Raw genomic sequence first — 21,937 nt, 5'->3', positions numbered from 1 at the left:
CTCTAGGCACGCGGGCTCAGTAGTTGTGGCTGGTGGGCTCTAGAGCACAGGCTCAGTAGTCGTGGCATATGGGCTTAGTTGCTCCGCGGCATGTGGGATCTTCCCAGACCAGGGATTGAACCCGTGTCCCCTGCATTGGCAGGTGGATTCTTAACCACTGCACCACCAGGGAAGCCCTCTTCCATCTCATTTAATGTCGCTCAGCAAAGTAACCATTTTTAGAAGTTTGGTGTGCCTCCTTCTATTTTCCTTTATATATTTAAGTACATTTGTATGCACATGTGCCCATGTATGCAGATATATACATAAATCAAATTACACTGTAGGTATTTTTCAGCAACATACTTTTTCACTTAGAATATGTTTTAGAGATCTTGCTATTAAAGTATGTATCAGTCTTACTTAATCTTTTAACATCAACCATGTATTGTACAGAATGGTTTCCTATATTTATTTAATTACTCTGCTTTTCACAGTCATTAAGGCTTTTCCTTCTAACTTCTTGCTCTTATAAACTGTATTTTTAAAAATAATATTGTACAGCAACTCTTCAGATGGTGAATGCTTCTGTAGAAGAAATCACAAAGATGTCAAATAGTTTGCCTGTTGCTTTCCTGAACAGTTTTTGCATATTTATATTACTCCTAAATAATAAGACCCAGGTGTTTTTAAAGAAATAGTTGATTTCAGATCTAGGACAGGAAATACAAGAGGTAGGTCTCGTCCATCTTATCATAACAGAAAGCATGGGAGTTAGAGAAAGATTACTGTAGTCATGTCAAAAGACACAGGATACAGTTTGAAGGGACTATCACTGGTCAAAGATGGGACAATTTTAGGGGAAAAAAGACTGCTGTGTTTAAAAAAAATCAAATACAGTATGTTCAAAAGTTAAAAATCATAAGGATACAAGCAAAATCAAACTAAAAGCAACATTGGTCACCTTGGGGAGGGAGCTAGGGGGAAAAATCATTATTCTGAGTACTGATAAATAATGAATCATGCATTTATCCTGTTCTTACTGTACAAACCTTATTTCAGAGTAAGCAAATACGAGTAAGAGGAATTCCTTTATAGAATTCTACTAATAAATGAAGAGGACATAACAGAATCAGATTACCATAAGATTGCAGCCTTTTATTAATTGAAATAATCCTCTAAAAAATGATCATCAATGACTAGTGATATCCTCAGGTAAAACATGGATAGGAAACATTATAATCAGTGTATCCAACTGACAACACCTGAACCCCCTGATCAAATAATATTGCAGAATGAGAGACAACCAGCTGTTCTATGGCAACCTATATGATGCAATAAGAAGTACACAGCTTTTTAAAAATTGAATCTATTCAAGGCCCTTGATGTAACTACTCATTTATAGGAAATACGAAGATAGAGGAATTTATTAAATGACATCTCAGGGATGCTATCAGCCAAATTTAGCATTCTAGAAATTCTACTAGATAAATGATCCAGTTTTTTCAATAACTAATAGTCAAGATATAAAAAGGATGGGAAACTGTTAGAGATTAAAAGAGAAAGATAGGAAATATCAACTGGATGTAACATGTAGACCTTGTTTGGATCTGATTTGAACAAGCCAACTCTAAGAAGACATTGAAATAATTAGAGAAATTTGAACAATCACTGGGGTTTATATGATATTAAGGAATTGTTAATGTTTTATTTCTGATGTTAGTATTGTGTTCATGTTAAAAGTAGCTCTTTTCTCTTAGGAAAAAAGTGAAATATTACCAGTGAAATGATGCAAGTTCTGTACTTACTTTTAAGTAATCCTGTGAGGGGCTAAAGGGGAAGGTCTAGTGCCATTTATTTATCTTGGATGATGATTACATGGGGTTTACTATAGTATTTTTTCTATGTATAAGTGTTTGAACTTTTCCATTGTGAATTTCATAATTTAAAAATACATGTAGCATTCACAAGCCAGGTGAAGAGAATTTCATAAATCATCAAAATAAGTGCGGAGCTTTCAGAATTTCACCCTAAACACTTTAAGTGTGTATGTACATATATACCTGCAAGAATGTTACAGAATTTATTTGCATAAATGCTACAGTTGATTTGGACTCAACATGCACTTAACCTTGAAATTAGCATGAACCTAACAGTTTTCATCATAAAACATTCTCATGTTTATCAACACCCTAGAGAAATCTTTGAGGTAAATCTAATGCTGTATATTCATTCTATTGTATCTGCCCCTCACCAAAGTCCTAATATTTGCTTTCCAGGTGCAGCAGGTACAGACTGTGCAGCAGGTACAGCATGTCTATCCAGCTCAGGTGCAGTACGTGGAAGGAAGCGACACTGTCTATACCAATGGAGCAATGTAAGTTTATGTACGGGAGTTGTATTCATTCTCCCGCTACCTCGGTTAGAGAAAAGTAAGGTACTTTCTGACACCTTCTACTTGTCCCAAATTGATGTTTGAGCTTAAGCCGATGTATGTTTGCTAAGAACAATATTCACCAATAAGGTGAATTTTTGTGTACGTGTTTTCTGTAAACTAATATAAAATTACTATATTAGGAGGGTTTTTTGCATTTATTAAATAGGTACTTACTTTACGTAAAAGTGCCTGGTACTCAATAAATCTTATTTTCCTGTCTGAACTTCTCGTCCCCCTAAAACTCCCAACCCATCTCCTTTGCATCAACAGTAATGTCAATTTGTACATTTATTTCATTTGAGTTTTTCAGACACTTTGGGTTAAGATTCAGGATGTTATTATAAATAAAGGGACTAATAACTATTATAAGTCACCAGGTTTGTTTTCATTTACCACAGATTTTTGTTTGCAATCTGTTGGATCTCTAAGTTCTAAAATGAATTCAAATTCTCTCATTGACTCTTCTGTGTGCCCTAGGTTGATAACCTCTGCTTTCTTTATTCTTACTGCACCTACTCCTTGGGTGATTTCATAGATTCCCATGACACCAACCTGTAACTCTATGAGGGCAGGGATTTTTGTCCGTTTTTTGTTGATGTTGTTTTTGTTCCACTGCAATAAATCTAACACCAGAAGAGTGTATGGTATGTAGAAAATGCATTTATTGTTACCTATTATTATAACTAAACAACTTAAAATCCTGGTTTAACTATCTATTAGTTTTATAATCATGGTCAAAGTACTTAACTATTCTGAGCTTTTTTTACTCTTTCCTGGGAAGTGGGAGGGTAATTGCCTTACTCTTTCTGGATTGTTCTGAGGATTTAAGGCTATGTATGTAAAGCAACTAGCACAGGGCCTGGTATACAGTAGATGATACAAAACTGAAAACTCTTCATTGATCTTGACTGTCTATCTTTTCTCATTGCTTTTGGTCACTGAATCTGCCTAAATCACCACTGCCTTTAAATCTCCATTACCTATAAAATAAAGCGAAACTCTCCACCTTGGCATTCTCCCCCTTCCTACCTCTCTAGCTTCATCTTCCACCTGTTCTAGGAACAACCAACTTTGTGCTTGTTTCCCCAAGTACTCTCCTTTCACACCTCTGTATTTTTGGACCTGTGGTTTGTTTTCTCTGCTGGAATATCATTCTCTGCCTTTTCTCTTTCCTTCCAAAACCACTACCCCCAGTATAGCGATATCTTTATAGACTAACACATCACCCCCTCCCTTGAGACGTGGACCCTGGCTCTCCTCTGCAGTTAACTTATTTGTCCCCTGTACGATAAAGACAGCACTATACCCAGACTTCCACTTCCGCATGGTGCTATGAACGCTTATTGATATTTATCACACTAAGAAGAACTCTCCCTGAATGGGAACTGTTGTCATCTTGTTATTGTATTTACATCTATTTAGGTGATTGACACATAATAAAGGGTCAATACATTTCTGTTACTCTAGTGAATCTATAATACTTTACATATTTTAGACACACTGAATATTTTTTTACCTCTTTGTTGTGTAAGGCCAGGGCATCCTGGAGCCTGCTTTGGGAATCTCTACCATAAATCCAAACTCCTGTTGGCATTTATCCCGAAAAAAAATAGGTATGCCTGCCACTTGTTCCTTTATGCTATCAGGGAAAATAAATGGGTTTCTAGACACTGCTAGAGGTCACTGAATTGTATTGTCGTTTCATCCTTGCCTGTGGTAGATCTGTCACAACTACCTCAGAGTAAGGTCATTATATACTCTAACTTTGTTCAGGAAGGTACCATTTCCTACCTAGTGTGTTCTCCTAGTTCAAAGATATCCTAGGTAAAGCCTTACCAGACCCCACTGGAGGGCTAATTTATCATTCTGCCATTCCATAACATTTTATCTTACATTTATTACAGCATTCTGTCAGCTAAGAAACCAAGAAAATCTGACAAAAAGAGGTTTAAACAAATTAGGACTTTGATTTTTGTCAGGTAGTAAGAAATCCAGAGGTAGCATATTGTGCAAATAACTGACACCATGTGGTGCAGATATAAAATAAACCTTAGTGGAGAAAATCTTACAAGCTGGCATAAATCACATCCCTCTAGTTAGACTGGATTGTACCATGGAAATTGCTCCAGTAGAAGATCTCTGGCCTCACAGAGTGCTACATATTTCTAGGGATCAGGGCAGTAGACATTAACTGGTTATGTAGTAGAAAAAAAATGGCTTTCTTATCTAGGGAGGAGTGGGTTGCCTCTGAAGCTCAGTTCCATCAGCCTGTTCTTCCATTAGGATTAACTTAGACCAGCTGAGCCAGCTTAGTGCTAAGCTACCCAAAGATGACAAGAAATGAGCCTGTAGAAACATCTACAATTGTACTTCCTCTTAGTCTGTGGCTGACATTAGTTTAGCAGCTCAAGGATATCAGGGCCAAGATTTGCTGGTACAGTAGTAAATTTGCTTTGGTTACAGCCATCACATCTGTATTCCAGACAGCAAGAAGAGGGAAGGTGGAAGAAGAGGATATGTCATATATGTTATATACGTACATATATATATATATGTACACACACACACACACACACGCACACACACGCTTTCCCAGAAACTCCCAGGTCCATTTTGCTTATATCTCATTGGCCATAACTGTGTAACAAAGTAGTAGTTAGGGGACTTCTGTGGTGGCACAGTGGTTAAGAATCCGCCTGCCAATGCAGGGGACACAGGTTTGAGCCCTGGTCCAGGAAGATCCCACATGTCGCAGAGTAACTAAGCCTGTGCGCCACAACTACTGAGCCCACGTGTGCTGCAACTACTGAAGCCCGAGCACCTAGAGCCCATGCTCCACAACAAGAAAAGCCACAGCAATAAGAAGCCCGCGCACCACAACGAAGAGTAGCCCCCGCTCACCGCAGCTAGAGAAAGCCTGCGCGCAGCAACAAAGACCCAATGCAGCCAAAAATAATTAATTGAAAAAAAAAAGTAGTAGCTAGCTGCAGAAGAATCTAGGAATGCAGGTTTGTAGCTTTCATGTCTATATGGTAGATGGCAGCAAGGGAAAAGGATAGTTGGCATGGGTGTTGAGAGAGTTAACTCCGTAGTATCTATCACGGTCATTTATCATTGACCCAAGGTAGAAGAGAGTGATTACTAATGTGAGACTTTGTGAAAGACACACAGCCTGCTTCACTTTCTTCATTTATGAAATATGGAGATAGCTTATCAAAGGTATTTTGTGTAGCTTCTGAGAAATTGTAAACACTCAATAAACATTAGTTATCACCGTACAATTATGTGCTCTAGGTTTTTTAAAAAATATTTTCCTCTCCTATTTATGGTTCTGACTTCTGCATATTGCCTTGTGCCTTTTAAAACTACCCGACCGCTGACATTAGGGTCTTCCATATCATAGGTAAATGTGAGATTGGTGAGTTCATTCATTCATAAAACCTTAGAAAATCAGCGTCTCTAAAGTTGGCTCTTTAAAATTATAGGCCCCATTTAAGTGCAGAAATAATTCAAAGTAAACATCTCATGCCAACATGAATTTTCTATGGCCCGTGAAGTCAGTTGGTTAGATCATGACTAATGAGGTCTAGGTCATGAGTTCATTTGCCACAAAGTCCAATTAGTTTTGATCCAGTCTGTGTGGGCCCAGACTGCATCCTCAACTCCAGCTAATTATGTCACAAATGTGCGCCGTTGGTCAAGATAGAGAAGATGCGTCTTTAAAAACCTTTCATTACAATTTCAATTTCAGTACAACTTTTGACTAAAGATTCTGTAGCACCATTTTCATATTTACTAAAGAAACATTGTGTTGCCATGAATTACACTCAAAATTTTAGTAGCTAGAGGACTATGAACATCTTTCTTCAAATATAACCAAAAAAAATTTTCAGCTTAAGCTATTCCAATCTTTCTGTAATTTTGTAGTGCTGACATTTAACTATGTACAATTTTTGTCTCTAAAGTTCATTTTAAAGTCTTTATACTCCCTCTTTTTATTTGATACACTTCCATGTGTGTTAGGAGAGAGTATTTCATATTCTTCTGCTCCACCATATTAAATTAATAGCCAACTAGTGTTTGGTCCCTGACTTGGATCATAGTGAGGTTCCCACTTCTTTGTGATAATAAATGCTTTTTGCTAATGAAACTCGCAGAAGATAGGGATGCCGATCTTTATCATGAACTTTCAAGCACCCAGTACATGGCCCTGCAGCCTGTGCATGGTTAGTAAGTACTGGTTCACTGTTGCTCCTGTCACCAGTAGCCCCATGCCAAGTAGCCATAATGCAAGGGGTCTCACTCAAGAGGTGATGATAGCCCTCACAGATATGTGTCATCACTTATGAAAATGTGTAATCATTATAATTTGACAATACTGAAGTATTTACTGGTTCTCTCTATGACTATGGACGTTACTGGTAGCATAACAGGATTTAACAGTGTGAGTCAGTGAGTGAGGATGTATTTCAAGAGAACAACTGAGACTGCTTTATAGTGGTGTGTTGGAGTAGAATAGCTTTTTACTCAAGGGAGAAGGTAACCTAACTCTTGTTTCTGCTTATCATTGCTTCTGTAGGAGCCCACATTTGTGTATTTCCTTGCAATAGTTTTCCCAAGAATATTTTTTACTGGGCTGGATCATAGTCTTGTCCATTGTTATGGATTCTTACAATTTATGATATCTAATAATTTAGTATATTGTAATTAAAACAGCTGGAAAACAGTGCATACCACGTAGAGAGAGTCCAATTCAATTGAAATTTCTTGATGTAGCCGAGAAATCAATTTTTTTAAATAATGATTTTTTTTCTTTCCCCCACTCCTTTTTTGACTCATACTTCCCCACTTATTCCTTTATCATATTAGTCAAAGTGGAAATAAAGACATCATACTATATCTTGTCCAAATTAAGAAATCTTTTTTGAAAAAACTTTTTTAATTTTAAAGGATTTTCTTATATCAAGTGGTCTTTGAAGCTTATCCGCTGTTTAGAGATGATTAGTGTTTTAGAATGTCAGGGTGTTCATTGTAATGGGTATCTATTGCAATAAGACTTGACTGGTAGAAAGCATTCTCATAATCTTCCTGTTTAAATTACAGATTTCTCATCAAACCCAATAGAGAATTTACCAAACTGTGTTTCATAAAATGTCCCATTAAAAGGTTCTGTGATTTCACAAGGAGGAAAACACTGCATGAACTTCTTTTGCGGACTCTAAATTTCTGTTAGTTTTTTTTAAAGGCTCTGAGAAATCCTCTAGGAAAGAAATGTCATGTTTTAAAAACTGACCACAGAACTCTTATCTGAATAATATTTAATAACATCACATGGTATGTGATGGGCATGATACATGATTAATATACTGACATTGACTAGATCTATTCAAAATCCATTGGACTCACCTTTATTTGAAAATCATATAAGTAGTGCGTTTTCTGAAGCCATCCAATTATCCTTTCCATGTGCTTTTTAAATAATTAATAAAAAACCTTAATAGGGATACTCTTCAAGTTTCTCTTTTGTCTTTCAGTGAAATAGTAAGTTTTAGGATTTTGCAGGTAAAATTATGCTTTATTATTATCATTTAAATGTTCTCTACTTAGAAGAAATGGTTGTATGGTATTTCTGTAACTGAGATGAAGAGGCTACTTTCTTTATGCTTCTACTGATATATACGTTCAAATCGGTGTAGGATCTGGTTAATGAATCCACTTGCCGCTTGGATTTCAGTAAGTATATGGCTGATTACTTAGAAAGCTCTTGGAGAGAGAACTACCATTTTGTGTAAAAAAGAGCACTGAGGTCCTCTACATTTAGAGAAGAGCCTGTTTCATTCATCTCCAAAAATGGAAGGATATTTTTTTTAGGTTTATTTTTTGTTGTTATTCAGTTTTATTTTATTATATTTATTTTTTTAAATTTTTATTGGAGTATAGTTGATTTACAATGTTATGTTATTTTCAGGTGTACAGCAAAGTGAATCAGTTATAAATATGCATATATCCACTCTTTTTTAGATTCTTTTTCCATATAGACCATTACAGAGTATTGAGTAGAGTTCCCTGTGCTATATATAGTAGGTCCTTATTCGTTACCTATTTTATATATAGTAGTGTGTATATGTCAATCCCAGTCTTCCAATTTATCCCTCCCCTCCTTACTCCCTGGTAACCATAAGTTTGTTTTCTACATCTGTAACTCTATTTCTGTTTTGTAGATAATTTTATTTGTACCCTTTTTTTAGATTCCACATATAAGTAATATCATATGACATTTGTCTTTCTCTGCCTGACTTAGACTGACTTCACTCAGTATGACAATCTCTAGGTGTATCCACATTGCTGCAGATGGCATTATTTCGTTCTTTTTTATGACTAACATTCCATTGCATATGTGTATTGCATCTTCTTTATCCATTCTTCTGTCGATGGACATTTAGATTGCTTCCATGTCCTGGCTATTGTAAATAGTGCTGCAATGAACATCTTTTCAAATTATGGTTCTCTCTGGATATATGCCAAGGAGTGGGATTGCTGGATCATTTGGTAGCTCTAGTTTTAGTTTCTTAAGGAACCTCAGTACCATTCTCCACAGTGGCTGTACCAGTTTACATTGCCACCAGCAGTGTAGGAGGGTTCTCTTTTCTCTACACCCTCTCCAGCATTTATTGTTCGTAGATTTTTTTGATGATGGCCATTCTGACCCGTCTGAGGTGATACCTCATTGTAGTTTTGATTTGTATTTCCCTAGTAATTAATGATGTTGAGCATCTTTTCATGTGCTTTTTAGCCATCTGTATGTCTTCTTTGGAGAAATGTCTATTTAGATCTTTTGCCCATTTTTTCTTTTTTTGCGGTATGCGGACCTCTCACTGTTGTGGCCTCTCCCGTTGCAGAGCACAGGCTCTGGACGCGCAGGCTCAGCGGCCATGGCTCGCGGGCCCAGCCGCTCCGCGGCATGTGGGCACGAACCCATGTCCCTTGCATCGGCAGGCAGACTCTCAACCACTGTGCGACCAGGGAAGCCCGCCCAGTTTTTGATTGGGTTGTTTGTTTTTTTGATATTGAGTTTCATGAGCTGTTTGTATATTTTGGAGATTAGTCCCTTGTTGGTTGCTTCGTTTGCAAATATTTTCTTCCATTCTGAGGGTTGTCTTTTGTTTTGTTTATGGTTTCCTTTGCTGTGCAAAAGCTTTTAAGTTTAATTAGGTCCCATTTGTTTATTTTGGATAGAAAGTTCAGAGATAAACCCACACACCCATGGTCACCTAATCTATAGCAAAGGAGGCAAGAATATACAATGGAGAAAAGAGAGTCTCTTCAACAAGTGGTGCTGGGAAAACTGGACAGCTACATGTAAAAGAATGAAATTAGATCACTCCCTGACACCGTGCACAAAAATAAACTCAAAATGAATTAAAGACCTAAATGTAAACCTGGATACTGTAAAACTCTTAGAGGAAAACATAGGCAGAACACTCTGACATAAATCACAGCAAGATGTTTTTCAATCTGCCTCCTAGAGTAATGGAAGGCTTTCAAATATGGCTTCTCAGAATATCAGAGTTGTGAAGGTCATGGAGATCATTTATTCTAATCTTTCCACTTTACAGGTGGGTAAACTGAGGCCCAGAGAGGTGCAATAATTTGTACCTCTAGTTAGCTAGTATTTAGAGTTCATATTTTTTGACCTTCAACACATGTTCCTTTCCAGTGATCTGTAGGTAGAGGTCTTTTGATCATGAGTTATTTGGAGGTTTGGGGGCAAGAGTTGGCCAATCACAAAAAAAATTTTTAGTAAATTTTATACATTATGCTATTGTATTATTGTATATCTTATTGTAGATAATAAACTCGTGGGGTTTTTTATGACTGATGACTCTTTAAGACTATGAGTGTTGTTCGTATGAATCATTGTATGTTTTTTTAATCCCATCTTATACTTTTATAGTTAAATTTATTTTGTGAATATAGGATGTTCTTTGGATATTCATAAAATATATAGAAAAGTCCATATTTACTAATTTTTCAACATCGAATATTATAGTTAAACAGCTTCCAGAAGAAAACGCTGTTATTTGACTGCCCTGGCTGTATTCCTTTTTAATATTTCTCATTCGTAGAATTAATTGATGCACATTAAGGGCAATTGCTCTGTGATATTTTCATATCCAGTAGCATAGTGTCCAGAATAATTCTGTATGATAACACTTGGAAAAGTTTAGACCTTTAAATTTTCTCTTCCTCTCCTCCTCCCTCCTTTTTTTTTTTTTTTTAAAGGTAAAAATAAAGGAAATCCACATGTGCCTTTTTAGGTTTAGAACCAACCTGTATTATTTTCTTAAATGAACACTAGAGACCCAAGTTCAAGTATCATTTCTCCTACTGACTACAGTATAACATCAGGCAAATAACACATTTGCACATAGATTTCCTAATTTGTGAAATGGGGATTAATAGTTAAAAGCATTGATTACTAACCAGGTCAGGTTCAGGATGGGGAGGGTTTAATGAGAGCAGGAAATGGGGTTATTTGTATTGTCTGAAAAAACATATTCACTTTTAGTATAGTTACTCTTATAAAACTAACTGCAAAAGAAGTTAAACTTATAAAAATCTCTGCTTGAACAAATATTTGGAAGCTAGAGTGAGAACTCTTTGTTTGGGAGTATGCATTGGAAAAGGTTGGGAAACACTGTATTGTGCTTCACAAGAGACTACAGTCTTGTAGATCCCCCAGCTATACAGAGTAGTTCCCCCAGCTATATGGAGTTGAAGGCTGGTTCACAAGGGTTGAGCTTTGTAATGGCCAGAAGGTTTTGGAGGGGACAAATCCAACAAATCTTAGTCTGGCCCTCAGAAGGAGTCAGACGAATAGACTCGCCTCCAGGGAATGCTCTGAGGTCCCAAACTGCCCGAGTCCAGCAGTGTGCCTAACTTTGGGTATGGGGCATACCACCTGTTTGCCTGGACTTAGCACCTGGGTTGGCCTCAACAACATACACACATGCTTTAGCTGCGTTTATCCATTTTTGAAAGTCCCACTTGATAACATATCCATCTCTAACAAGTACCTGGTTTCTCTGTTCCTTTGTAGTGAATCCTCTTAGGATTAACCTCATATTCTTCACTCTCTTCCAAGCTGGCTTTTTTCTCCACATTACAATGAAATTGCTGTTATCAAAGTCATTGAAGACCTCCATTTGTTAAATCTAATAGACATTCTTCTAGATTAACTTTTGTAAATCTCTAGCAATCAACTAGTCAGCCACTCTATCCTTGATTCTTTGTCTTCTTTGACTTTATATTCTTCTGTTTTCTTCCTCTGTTATTGGATCCTCCTCAGTCTTATTATTGGCCGAACAGTTTTTTTGTGCCCTAAGTTTCCTTATTGTTTCTAACAGAGACATTTCTTCCACAACACTTACGACTATCTGTCATTCTCCACTATCTACTTTTAACTTATCTAATATCTGTCTTTTCCCCACTAGAATGTAACTGTCATGTGGGCCCAGTACCTTGTTTGTTTGCTCCCCATTCTCTCTCTCATACCTACAACAGTCGTATATGATAGGTGTTCAATCTGTATGTGTTGAATGAATTGAATAAAGAATAGCATTTGATGACAGGTGAGACACAGGAGCAGATTACTTGGTAGTTTTAAATATACAAGGAGAAATGAATGGAACTGAATTGAGATGCTGCTAACATAGTATTAACATACCTTTTTTTTCAGCTTTTTTATTCTAGTACAATTTTTTTGAGCTTATGTGTATGTATATGGTTGCTCAGTTCTTCTTTTCTTTTTTTTTCAAGTATACAATACAGTATTATTAACTATAGTCACTAAGCTGTACATTAGATCCCCAGAACTTATTCATCTTGTAACCCAAAGTTTTTACCCTTTGACCAATATCTCCCCATTTCTCCCACCTCCCAGCCCCTGCGCCATTCTGCTCTCTGTTTCAATTAATTTGATTTTTTTAAAATTGGAGTATAGTTGCTTTACAATGTTGTGTTAGTTTCTGCTGTGCAACGAAGTGAATCAGCTCTATGTATACATATATCCCCTCCCTCTTGGACCTCCCTCCCACCCCCCCACCCCCATTCCACCCCTCTAGGTCACCACAGAGCACCAAGCTGAGCTCCCTGCACTATACAGCAGGTTCCCACTAGCTATCTGTTTTACACATGGTAGTGTATTTATGTCAACCCCAATTTCTCAATTCATCCCACCCCCCACGACCCTCCGCCCCCGTGTCCACATGTTCATTCTCTACATCTGCGTCTCTGTTCCTGCCCTGCAAATAGGTTCATCTGTACCATTTTTCTAGATTCCACATATATGCGTTAATAAACGATATTTGTTTTTCTCTTTCTGACTTGCTTCACCAATAAGTTTGATTTTTAATATTCCACATATAAGTGATATCATACAATACTTGTCTTTCTCTGTCTGACTTACTTCACTTAGCATAATGCCCTCAAGGTTCATCCATGTTGTTGCAAATGGCTGAATAAGAAGTAAGTGTTGGAGAGAATGTGGAGAAAAAGAAACTCTTGTGCACGATTGGTGGGAATGTAAGTTAGTACAGGCATTATGAAAAACAGTATGGAAGTGCTTCAAAAAATTAAAAATAGAACTACCATATGATCCAGCCTAGTTTTTCTTATTTGTAAATTTAGACCAGTAACTCTGGATCAAAATCTTTTATGATGTCATTCCTGCCAAAGTTGATTTAAGTCTATATCTACTTCCCTGACTTCTGTTGTCAGGGCAGATGACCTCTATATGTACTTATTATGTGCACCTTTTTGGTATGCTTCAAAAACCATTATAGCAGTGAACAGAAATTTCGGTAATGCTTTCATGGATAACTGCCACAGAATATAAAACTTCTTTTATAACTGTGGACTTTGACTTTTTAAAAAACTCAAATAAACTAAAAGCACTAATAGTTGTGAAATAGCACTTTTTTTCCTTACTCCTGTGAAAGTTGGTCTTCACATTTTTATTATCCTCTAGTACAGTGGTTCTCTAAGTGTGTTCCTCAGATCAGCAGCATGTACCTCATCTGAGAAACGCCAACCTTGTTAGAAATGCCAGTTTTGGTTCCCTAGCCCTGTTCTACTGAATCAGGAATTCGGGGAATGGAGCCTAGCAATCTGTGTTTTAACAAACCCTTCAGGTGTTCTGATGTGCACTAAAGTGTGAGAACCACTACTTTACAATATACAAATGAAGAATTGAAATACACAGTAAAGTGTAAATGTCCAAATATCTTTATGTAATGATAATTTAAAGTTATGATTTCAGTACTCTGTACATTATCAACATATATAATATTAAAAATACTACATATGAATGAAAAAGCTCAATTAGTTATTGCAAGGATTATTATTGCATTTTAATAATTCATTCTTGCATTTCCTCTGTAGCTGTTGTGGCAACAACTCGATAAATGCTTTTATTTTTTACCTATTTTAGCAGTTGAAATTAGCAGAAATAAGTATGTCTTCTGAATTTAAATCAAGTGTTTCATTAGTGATTCTAGTATTTTATTACTTTATATTTAATTTATTGTTTTTGATTCTTAGGTAATAGTCTCTTATGTTACGTCACTTGAATTCCTTTCTGAATTACTGTTTTCCCCTTTGGTGTCTTGCACAAAATGGACATGTCACCACTCTGATGTACCTTCTGCCTTCAGTCTGACTTAGAGCATTCAAGAAATGATCTATGTCAAAACTCAAAAAAGTAGTGCATGTTAGACAACCAGATATTACATACCACAAGACTGCAATTTGTTGAAGATTCCAAATAATCTAGCTACTTCTCTGCAGGGCTTTGGTGACTCCCATAAAAACTTCACAATGAAAAACTCTTTTAAGAGTTCTTGGTTTCAAGCAGCAGAAACCAAGTCTGGCTTATTTAAGCAAAACAGTGAATTTATTGAAAGATATTTGTGACTCAGAATTTCTAGGAAGTCTGAAGAATCAAGCTGAAAAAAGACAGGTACAAGCATTGTTAGACAGCAGCCAGACCAAAGGCAAAAACACACCCCAGAAGTTGTCCAATAAGGACACCACACGACCACGATCATCTCAAATGCTGTTGGCCATTGCTGCCGCTATCTCTAACAACAGTTCTCCCAGTTCCCAAATTCTCCTAGCTCCCAAACTTTTTGAAAATATTTAAAACTGATTCATTGTGGCTGCCTTTAGTTACTTATATCCTCAGTCTAGTCCAATCAGACATATATTTGCTAGCACTACGTGGAAACACCTTACAATAAGATTACCTCCTCTCATTATATCTAATGAACATGTTTCAGAATCATCTTACATGGCTTATCTGTAGCATTGTGCCCTGTTTGCTACTCCCTTTCCTCATGGTTTCCTGTTACCCCTCTGACCTCAGGCCTTCCTTTAGGTTGTTTCTCTGTCTGGAACATTCCCTTACCTCCCTGTACCTTAGCTTCCTTAAACTCCTATCCCAGCTTAAAATAACATCCAAACTTCTTGCCATAGTCCATAATGATGTCTTTAAGCTTTTTAAACAACCATCCACATTGAAAAAATTAGATGTACATTTTTATACTCAGATAAATATACACATGCACACACACACCATATATGCATATGACAGAAACAAAGTTTCTCAAGATAATTCTTATCCTTACTAGGTGTGATACGTTCTGATGTTGTCTGGTCTACTATAGTCTCTTTCTTTTTTTAATGCTAGTATGTGTGACCCATTAAATTGTGGATCATGACCCACAGTTTAAAAAATTTATTTACACTACTTACATGTTTAGTTTTTATCTACTTTTTAAACCTCATTGTTTCTAATGTCCTTCTCATTCATTTTAACCAACCATTCTAGACTTCTAGTTCCTTCCTAAATACCAGGATCTTTCCTGTGTCATGGCTTTTGCACATGCCACACTATATCTTCCTGATATATTTTTCTTCCTGTTTTCCATAGGACTGACTTCTTCAGTTTCAACCTAAATATCTCTTCTTCAGAGGTAACGTTCCTTGACTAGTTGATCTAATATGCACACTTTAATATTCTATTTTTCTCTTTCATAGGTTTAAGAAAATGTCTAATGATCTTATTTCCTTTCTTATTTTTGACCACCTGCCCCTTATGTTATGCAGCCCTTATGACTGTAGAGGTCATGTTCCTTTTTTCCAGGTGCCAGAATACATGCTCAGTAAATATTTGTTAAAAGAATGTGTACAGAATAGCCTGAAAGCAATAAAACATTGTACCAATGTAAGATATTATAATGATCAACATTACTATATTCTATCTTCATAATAAATTTTATGGTGTGAAATTTTCAAGGTATTTTATTTTCTTAATTTGCCATTTTCATACCATTGCTTGATTTTGCAGTTGACTAGCTTATTGGTGAGAGGATATTCAAGACCTAGGTAAAATACAAAACACATAATTTAGAGATATTATACATCTGGACTTGTGGATAAGACACCTGAAGATAAAGAAAACAGAAAAATTGGTTGTAACTAAAATAAATTGACATACATAATAATCCTAGCGAATAAGCAAGCAGGGAATATTCAGGGTCATGCTTAGTCAAGGTATATGCTAAGGCATGATAGGATGCAGACAGCACTAATTTACTGAATTCAATGGATCAGAGTCCTGACATTTACATAGAACCTGATAATAGAGTCAGCTATGAAGAAGCGTCTGTCAGCAAGTATGCACATATCTATGTGTTTACATTCATTACTGGATACATATGCAGAACAATGGAAAGATTTCTCTTCTGCTATAGAATAATGTGACACATTATTTTCATAACGGTCTGAGGCAATCAGTAAAGAACAAACAAAAAGAACACAGCAGCATCTTTCAACTGTGCACAGAATTGCTTGGGAATTTAGCTGTTTCAGTAGTGTACAGTGTGGAAATAGTTAGCTGCTTTCAATCTGATATGCCAAAAATTGAGTACTTTTCTCAAATGTATGTCTTGGAAATTTCTGGGGAAATAGTGTGCAAGCAATATCTCATATGTATTCATTCTAGCAGTATGAAAGACAAGTTGATCCTAGGTATCAGAATTAAAGAGTTATTATTTCTAGTACCTAGAAAGAAAGAAGGGTTTGTTTTTGTTGGTGGTGCCTTTTTTTTAAAAACAAAATCTCTCCAGTATTTACTCAGGAGCTTAGAACATTTAGAACTGAAAAGATGTTTAGGAATTATCTGTGCCTGACTCTGACTCTGGCTCCAGACAGGCCTCCAACAAATGCGTTAATACTTATCTTCTTACCCTTGAAGAACAATGACTAAGGATATTATGGTCTGCCTCTATTACCCAATCCAGTGTTTAAAAGTCTCCTCTCTTCCCCACTGCAAGTGTGTAAGTGTCAGAGACAAATTCAGCAACAATTTGTGACACTTCATTTCCTAATATAATTGTGTCTTTTTTCCCCTAGAAATTACCAGTCTTTACCCCACTGTGTGTTTATTCAAGCCTTCTCCTCCGTCCCATGGGTTATGATTGAGTAATGAGCATAATTTATGGATTAGGCATACTCTTTAGTGACTTTCACTCTTATCCTGTTCTTTGCTCATTTTTTAGCTAATGAATCATCTCCAGCTAGGGGGAAGTATGAAAATCAAAGCTCTTTGCTGCCATATTTTTATGCTGACTTGAGGGCTATAGATACAGATTTTATATATCTGTGATACATTTGTTTACATTACTGTTGTTCACTGAGGACTAATTATATAAAGGAGTCATACCCCAAAGATGGAGTGATTTAAACCCCGTGGAATGTTTCTCTTAGAGTTGCAACTTCCATGATCATAGAACTTCTGAAATCTAAGTGTGCAATGGTAAGTATCCTCCAAAATAGTCTCGCCTTTTCCATCTCCATTTCTTTACCATTGCAAGTACATCTTCTGCAGCTTCCATTCTGAGTAAGAGAGGAGAGTAGTGGGGTGTTAGTAAACAGTTAACTAAGGTGTAAGGAACTCCCAGATAGCAACAGAAAGTCCATATGTTCCCTATACCAGCTTTTGGGACTGTTCCTCAGTAGTCATTCACACATACCATTGACATACGTAAAAAGTTAAGTTCTTTTTATGTGACAGAATGGTTGGGAGCATGGGCTAAGTGCAGATTCCAAATCTATTTTTTACCAGCTGTGTGATTTGGATAAAGCTATTTAACCTATCCAAACTTCAAGTATTCACCTTGTCTGTGGAAATAGAAATTATAACAGTACCCATCTCAGAAAGTTGTAATGAAGATTAAATGAGTTAATTCCTGAAAAGTACATAAAATGGTGCCTGTTATGTAGTAAATGATCAGTAACTATTAGCTATTAATAGCCATTATTACATGATTTATTTATAAAATCAACTTACTACTGTGGAGCATGCTTAAGCATTTTGTTTGGTCTATGGAAAGGAAAGCTGACACCATTTCCTGCACCTGTCAAAGTATTTATTGCCCTGTATCTATGTGTACACCTTACTTGGTTATACTTAAATACTAACATCAGATTGTGTTATTTTAAAAACAGCTAAATAGGATCATTATCATATTTAGCAGACATAAATTAAAATGACCTCACTTTTCTTTTCATCTAAATTTGAAATCAACATGGCTGTTTTATTTTACTAAATAAATATATAATGAAAGAAATACATAAATGAGGTATCCAGCTGGGAAATACAACAATAATGAGAAGAACTGTGTATTTTAAATGGCATTTTTCTATCTATAAAAAAATGTTCTCTATGGAGTTGCTTCTGTCACCACCCCAAACTAAAATTTGTACATCGATCTGTGGTGGCTCTTCCTGGAAAGCAGTAACTTTACCCAGTGTGGAATAGTTTTGGAGCACTCTAATTATTTTACTAAAATTTACGTTAGCAATTACATTACAAATTAATTTGTAATGGGTTAAAATGACCTGTTTTAAATAATACAGAACAATCTTGGAATAGTTTAGCACAATTTCTCAATTGTGCTAACCAATTTGTTTGGTTTAACAAAACAAAAGAAGGATTTATGTTTTAGAAATTTACAGAAGTCACCATTATGTCAAATGTACTTTCAAACAGAATCATATTCTATTTGTTGGTTAGTGTGCCCACTGTGTAGCTGCAACTGTGTTAAGTGTTGAGGGTACATACGGGAATAAAACATAATTTCATGGGAGTATGAATACATGAGGAAAGTAACAGTATATGGAGAGCTGTATTTCAGGTATGCACAGGTGTTAGGAAAGTACAGAGAACAAAACATAACAGGCCTGTGAGGAGTGGCCACAGAGGGCAAAGGGTCCGGAAAAGTAATTCTGAGATAAGGTGATGCTTGAACTGAGAGTTTAAGGGTGATTTAGACAAAAGAAGAGAGCTGAAGAAAAATGTAAACGCCTTCTAGACAGAGGAAAGCATGAGATATAGCAGGGAGGCAAGAGAAGATGGCACGTTACAGGGACCAGCAAAAAGGTCAGTGTGGTGTAAGCGAAGAAAGCACTTGAAGACATGACTGGTATCAAGTCCAGAGATCATGCAGGCATCAGCTCTGATGGTTCTTATAAGGCAGGTCAAGGGTTGTGAATTACTTCCAAAGGCAAGAGAGAATCATGGAAAGGTTTTTATGAAAAGCTTTATTTTCATATTTGCATTTTAGAAAAATTCTCCTGGCAGCAAAGTGAAGATAGATTGGAAGAGAGCCCGAATAGAGGAAGGAAAACTAATTAGAAGGCAGTTATAATGGAGAACATTATGAGTTAAGGCAAGTGAGTACAAGAATGGAAAGGAGAATTGGAGAATTATTTAGAAGGTAAAATTAGTAGGATTTAGTGACTGATGTCAATCTGAGCATGGAAAGTCAGCAATAATTTCCAAAGCTGAGGGTTGTGGTGCTGCCCTCTGCTGAGAGGGGGAATATAGGAAAAAGAGCAAGAGAGAAAGAATTCCCTTTTAGGCATATGTTCAATTTTACATTTGAGACTTCCCATATATCATGGGGTTCCCTAACAGAGATAACCAGGTGGCTGTTAAAGAAACCTAGATTTAAAACTCTTAAAGTATAACTAGAAAATGGAGCTATCAACTTATGAGCATGTATATGGTCAGGTAGTATATGATAAAGGTATATGGTCCGAATAAATGTGAGAAAAAAATAAGAGCTGAAAATGGAGACCTCAGAAATTACCAGTATTTAATGTGCCAGAAAAATGGAGCCTCCAAAAGCTCTCGAAACGTAGTGGTTAAAAAAAGTAAAAGGTAAAAAAATATGTCATAGAAACTAATGAACAAGAGAGGTTAAAACAGAAAGACCTTGCACATAGAAAATGTCTGCAAATATCTACACCGAATTGTCAGTACTGCCTAGCTCTGGAGTGTGGTGTTGAAGAGAATGACCAAAAAACTGGGAATTTTAATTTGATATTTAAGTTTTTAAATAAAGTATTTTATACCTCTTTACTATTTTTGCAACTTCTTGTGAGCTTATACTACTTGCAAGTAAAAATAAAAGTTATGTTAAAATGTAAGTTATAGTCAATTGAATATTAAAAATAAATCAGTCGAACAAGCTGCTTAATCAGAACAGAACCAGGAGGGAAAGGGCAACATGGCGTGGTCAACAATATTATACTGCAGATAGGTCAAGAAACATGAGGACTGACAGCAGCCTTTTAGCTTGGTATTTAGATGTGCTCACAAGTGACCTTATTAAAAGAACTTTCAGTGAAAGGCTAAGGGCAGAAGCTGGACTGCAGTTGTTGGGAAGCGGAAAGTGAGGACATGAGGTGGCATAGTCATCACATCAAGGAGAACCTTGAGTGTAAAGAAAAAGAAAAAGAAAGAGTTAGGGATCTAGGGCCCATGGTAAGTGAAATCTTTGCTCGAGATCCTTATGGTGGCGAGAAAAAGATCCATGCTAGCTACCTGAGGTTTACTGCAAGTCACCCAGGAGTGTGAAGTAGCGTGAGGAGCTGACTTGCAGCCCCCAGTCATTCTGGATCCCAGCTTTCCTAAAACTGGGATTTGCAGGAAGTTTTGTAAGAAATTTAAGAAGTCACGCAGCAGGACTTCTTGGAGGGAAGAGACCTGAGCTTATTTATATGCTGGAGGTAGGCACCAGTATACAAGCAAAAGCTCTAAAGTACAGAAAAGTGTTAAGGTACTTATAAAGAAATGTACCTGGGCTTCCCTGGTGGCGCAGTGGTTGAGAGTCCGCCTGCTGATGCAGGGGACATGGGTTCGTGCCCCGGTCCGGGAAGATCCCATGTGCCGCGGAATGGCTGGGCCCGTGAGCCATGGCCGCTGAGCCTGCGCGTCCGGAGCCTGTGCTCCGCAACAGGAGAGGCCACAACAGTGAGAGGCCCTCATACCGCAAAAAAAAAAAAAAAAAGAAAAGTACCTTTAGTTTGGAAAGTAAACCCAACTATTTCTGGGAATGAAGTTTCATATAAAATACAAAAACTCACCATGTTCCAAAGGCTAAGCTGATATATTTTAAACATATATTCACACTAGAAAAAAATGAATAAGATGATATAAATAAATTTCTTTCTTTTTTCTTCTTCTTCTAAAGCCGAACAACAACTTATCCTTACACAGAAACGCAGATGTACAGCCAAAACACTGGAGGGAATTACTTTGATACTCAAGGGAGTTCTGCACAGGTGACTACCGTGGTCTCATCCCACAGTATGGTGGGCACTGGTGGGATTCAGATGGGCGTCACGGGAGGACAACTCATCAGCAGCTCTGGAGGAACCTATCTGATTGGCAATTCAATGGAGAATTCTGGTCACTCAGTGACACATACCACTCGGGCTTCCCCAGCGACAGTAAGTATTTGAGTTTTTATTTAATTTAGGTTCTTGATAGCCTCTATCGTACATTTTTCTCTTTAGAGAGAAAAAATCCAAAACACTGGGCTGGAGCAACAATGTGCTGTGCAGTTTTAGTGTGTAATTTTTTCTAATATATGTTAAAATCCGTACTTAAATAGTAAAATTAAAAATGTTTACCCATATGCCATATGTAAAGTCATTTTGCATTCTACCAGAGGGACACTTTTGGGAAGCACTGATCTAGGTGATTCCAATGAAAAGCATTTATATTGGCTCTGATCATAGGTATGAGCAAATAATATCTTAGGAACACAACCACATATTTGAGTTTTCAAATTTTTAATATTTAATAAATATATTTATTTTGACACAAGATATCTTAATGTGCTAAAATGCTGTAATAGAAATAGTAATAAGAACCTATGCAGAATTTGATATCCTCAAACTCTGTAACCTGGCCTTTACATTTTTACCTCAACTAAGCATAGGCAGAATAATCATTTAGAACCACCTACCTAAAGTAGAAATGGAATTGATTTTCTAGATGTTTCATATAAAAGGGGCCTGGGGATTTGAATTAAGTGCATGTACCCCTTTTCCATAATCCTACCATATAGTTTGTTCTTATAATGAAATAGAAACAAATTGAGTAGA

The 21,937-nt window shown here is 36.6% G+C and overlaps 1 protein-coding gene across 2 annotated transcripts in view; it reads left to right on the top strand.

Annotated features, from left to right (window-relative positions):
- Positions 1–21,937, top strand: part of RFX3 (regulatory factor X3) — a 291,963-nt gene that overhangs the window by 176,196 nt on the left and 93,830 nt on the right. For both annotated transcript variants that reach the window (XM_060014684.1, XM_060014683.1), the window contains exons 3-4: positions 2,259–2,356; positions 21,019–21,277. In XM_060014684.1, the coding sequence (XP_059870667.1) occupies positions 2,259–2,356; positions 21,019–21,277 (357 nt within the window). The remainder of the gene's footprint in view (positions 1–2,258; positions 2,357–21,018; positions 21,278–21,937) is intronic.

Source organism: Delphinus delphis, chromosome 6 (genome assembly GCF_949987515.2).
Source record: "Delphinus delphis chromosome 6, mDelDel1.2, whole genome shotgun sequence".
Lineage (NCBI taxonomy): Eukaryota > Metazoa > Chordata > Mammalia > Artiodactyla > Delphinidae > Delphinus > Delphinus delphis.
This window is presented reverse-complemented; position numbering and strand designations above follow the sequence as displayed.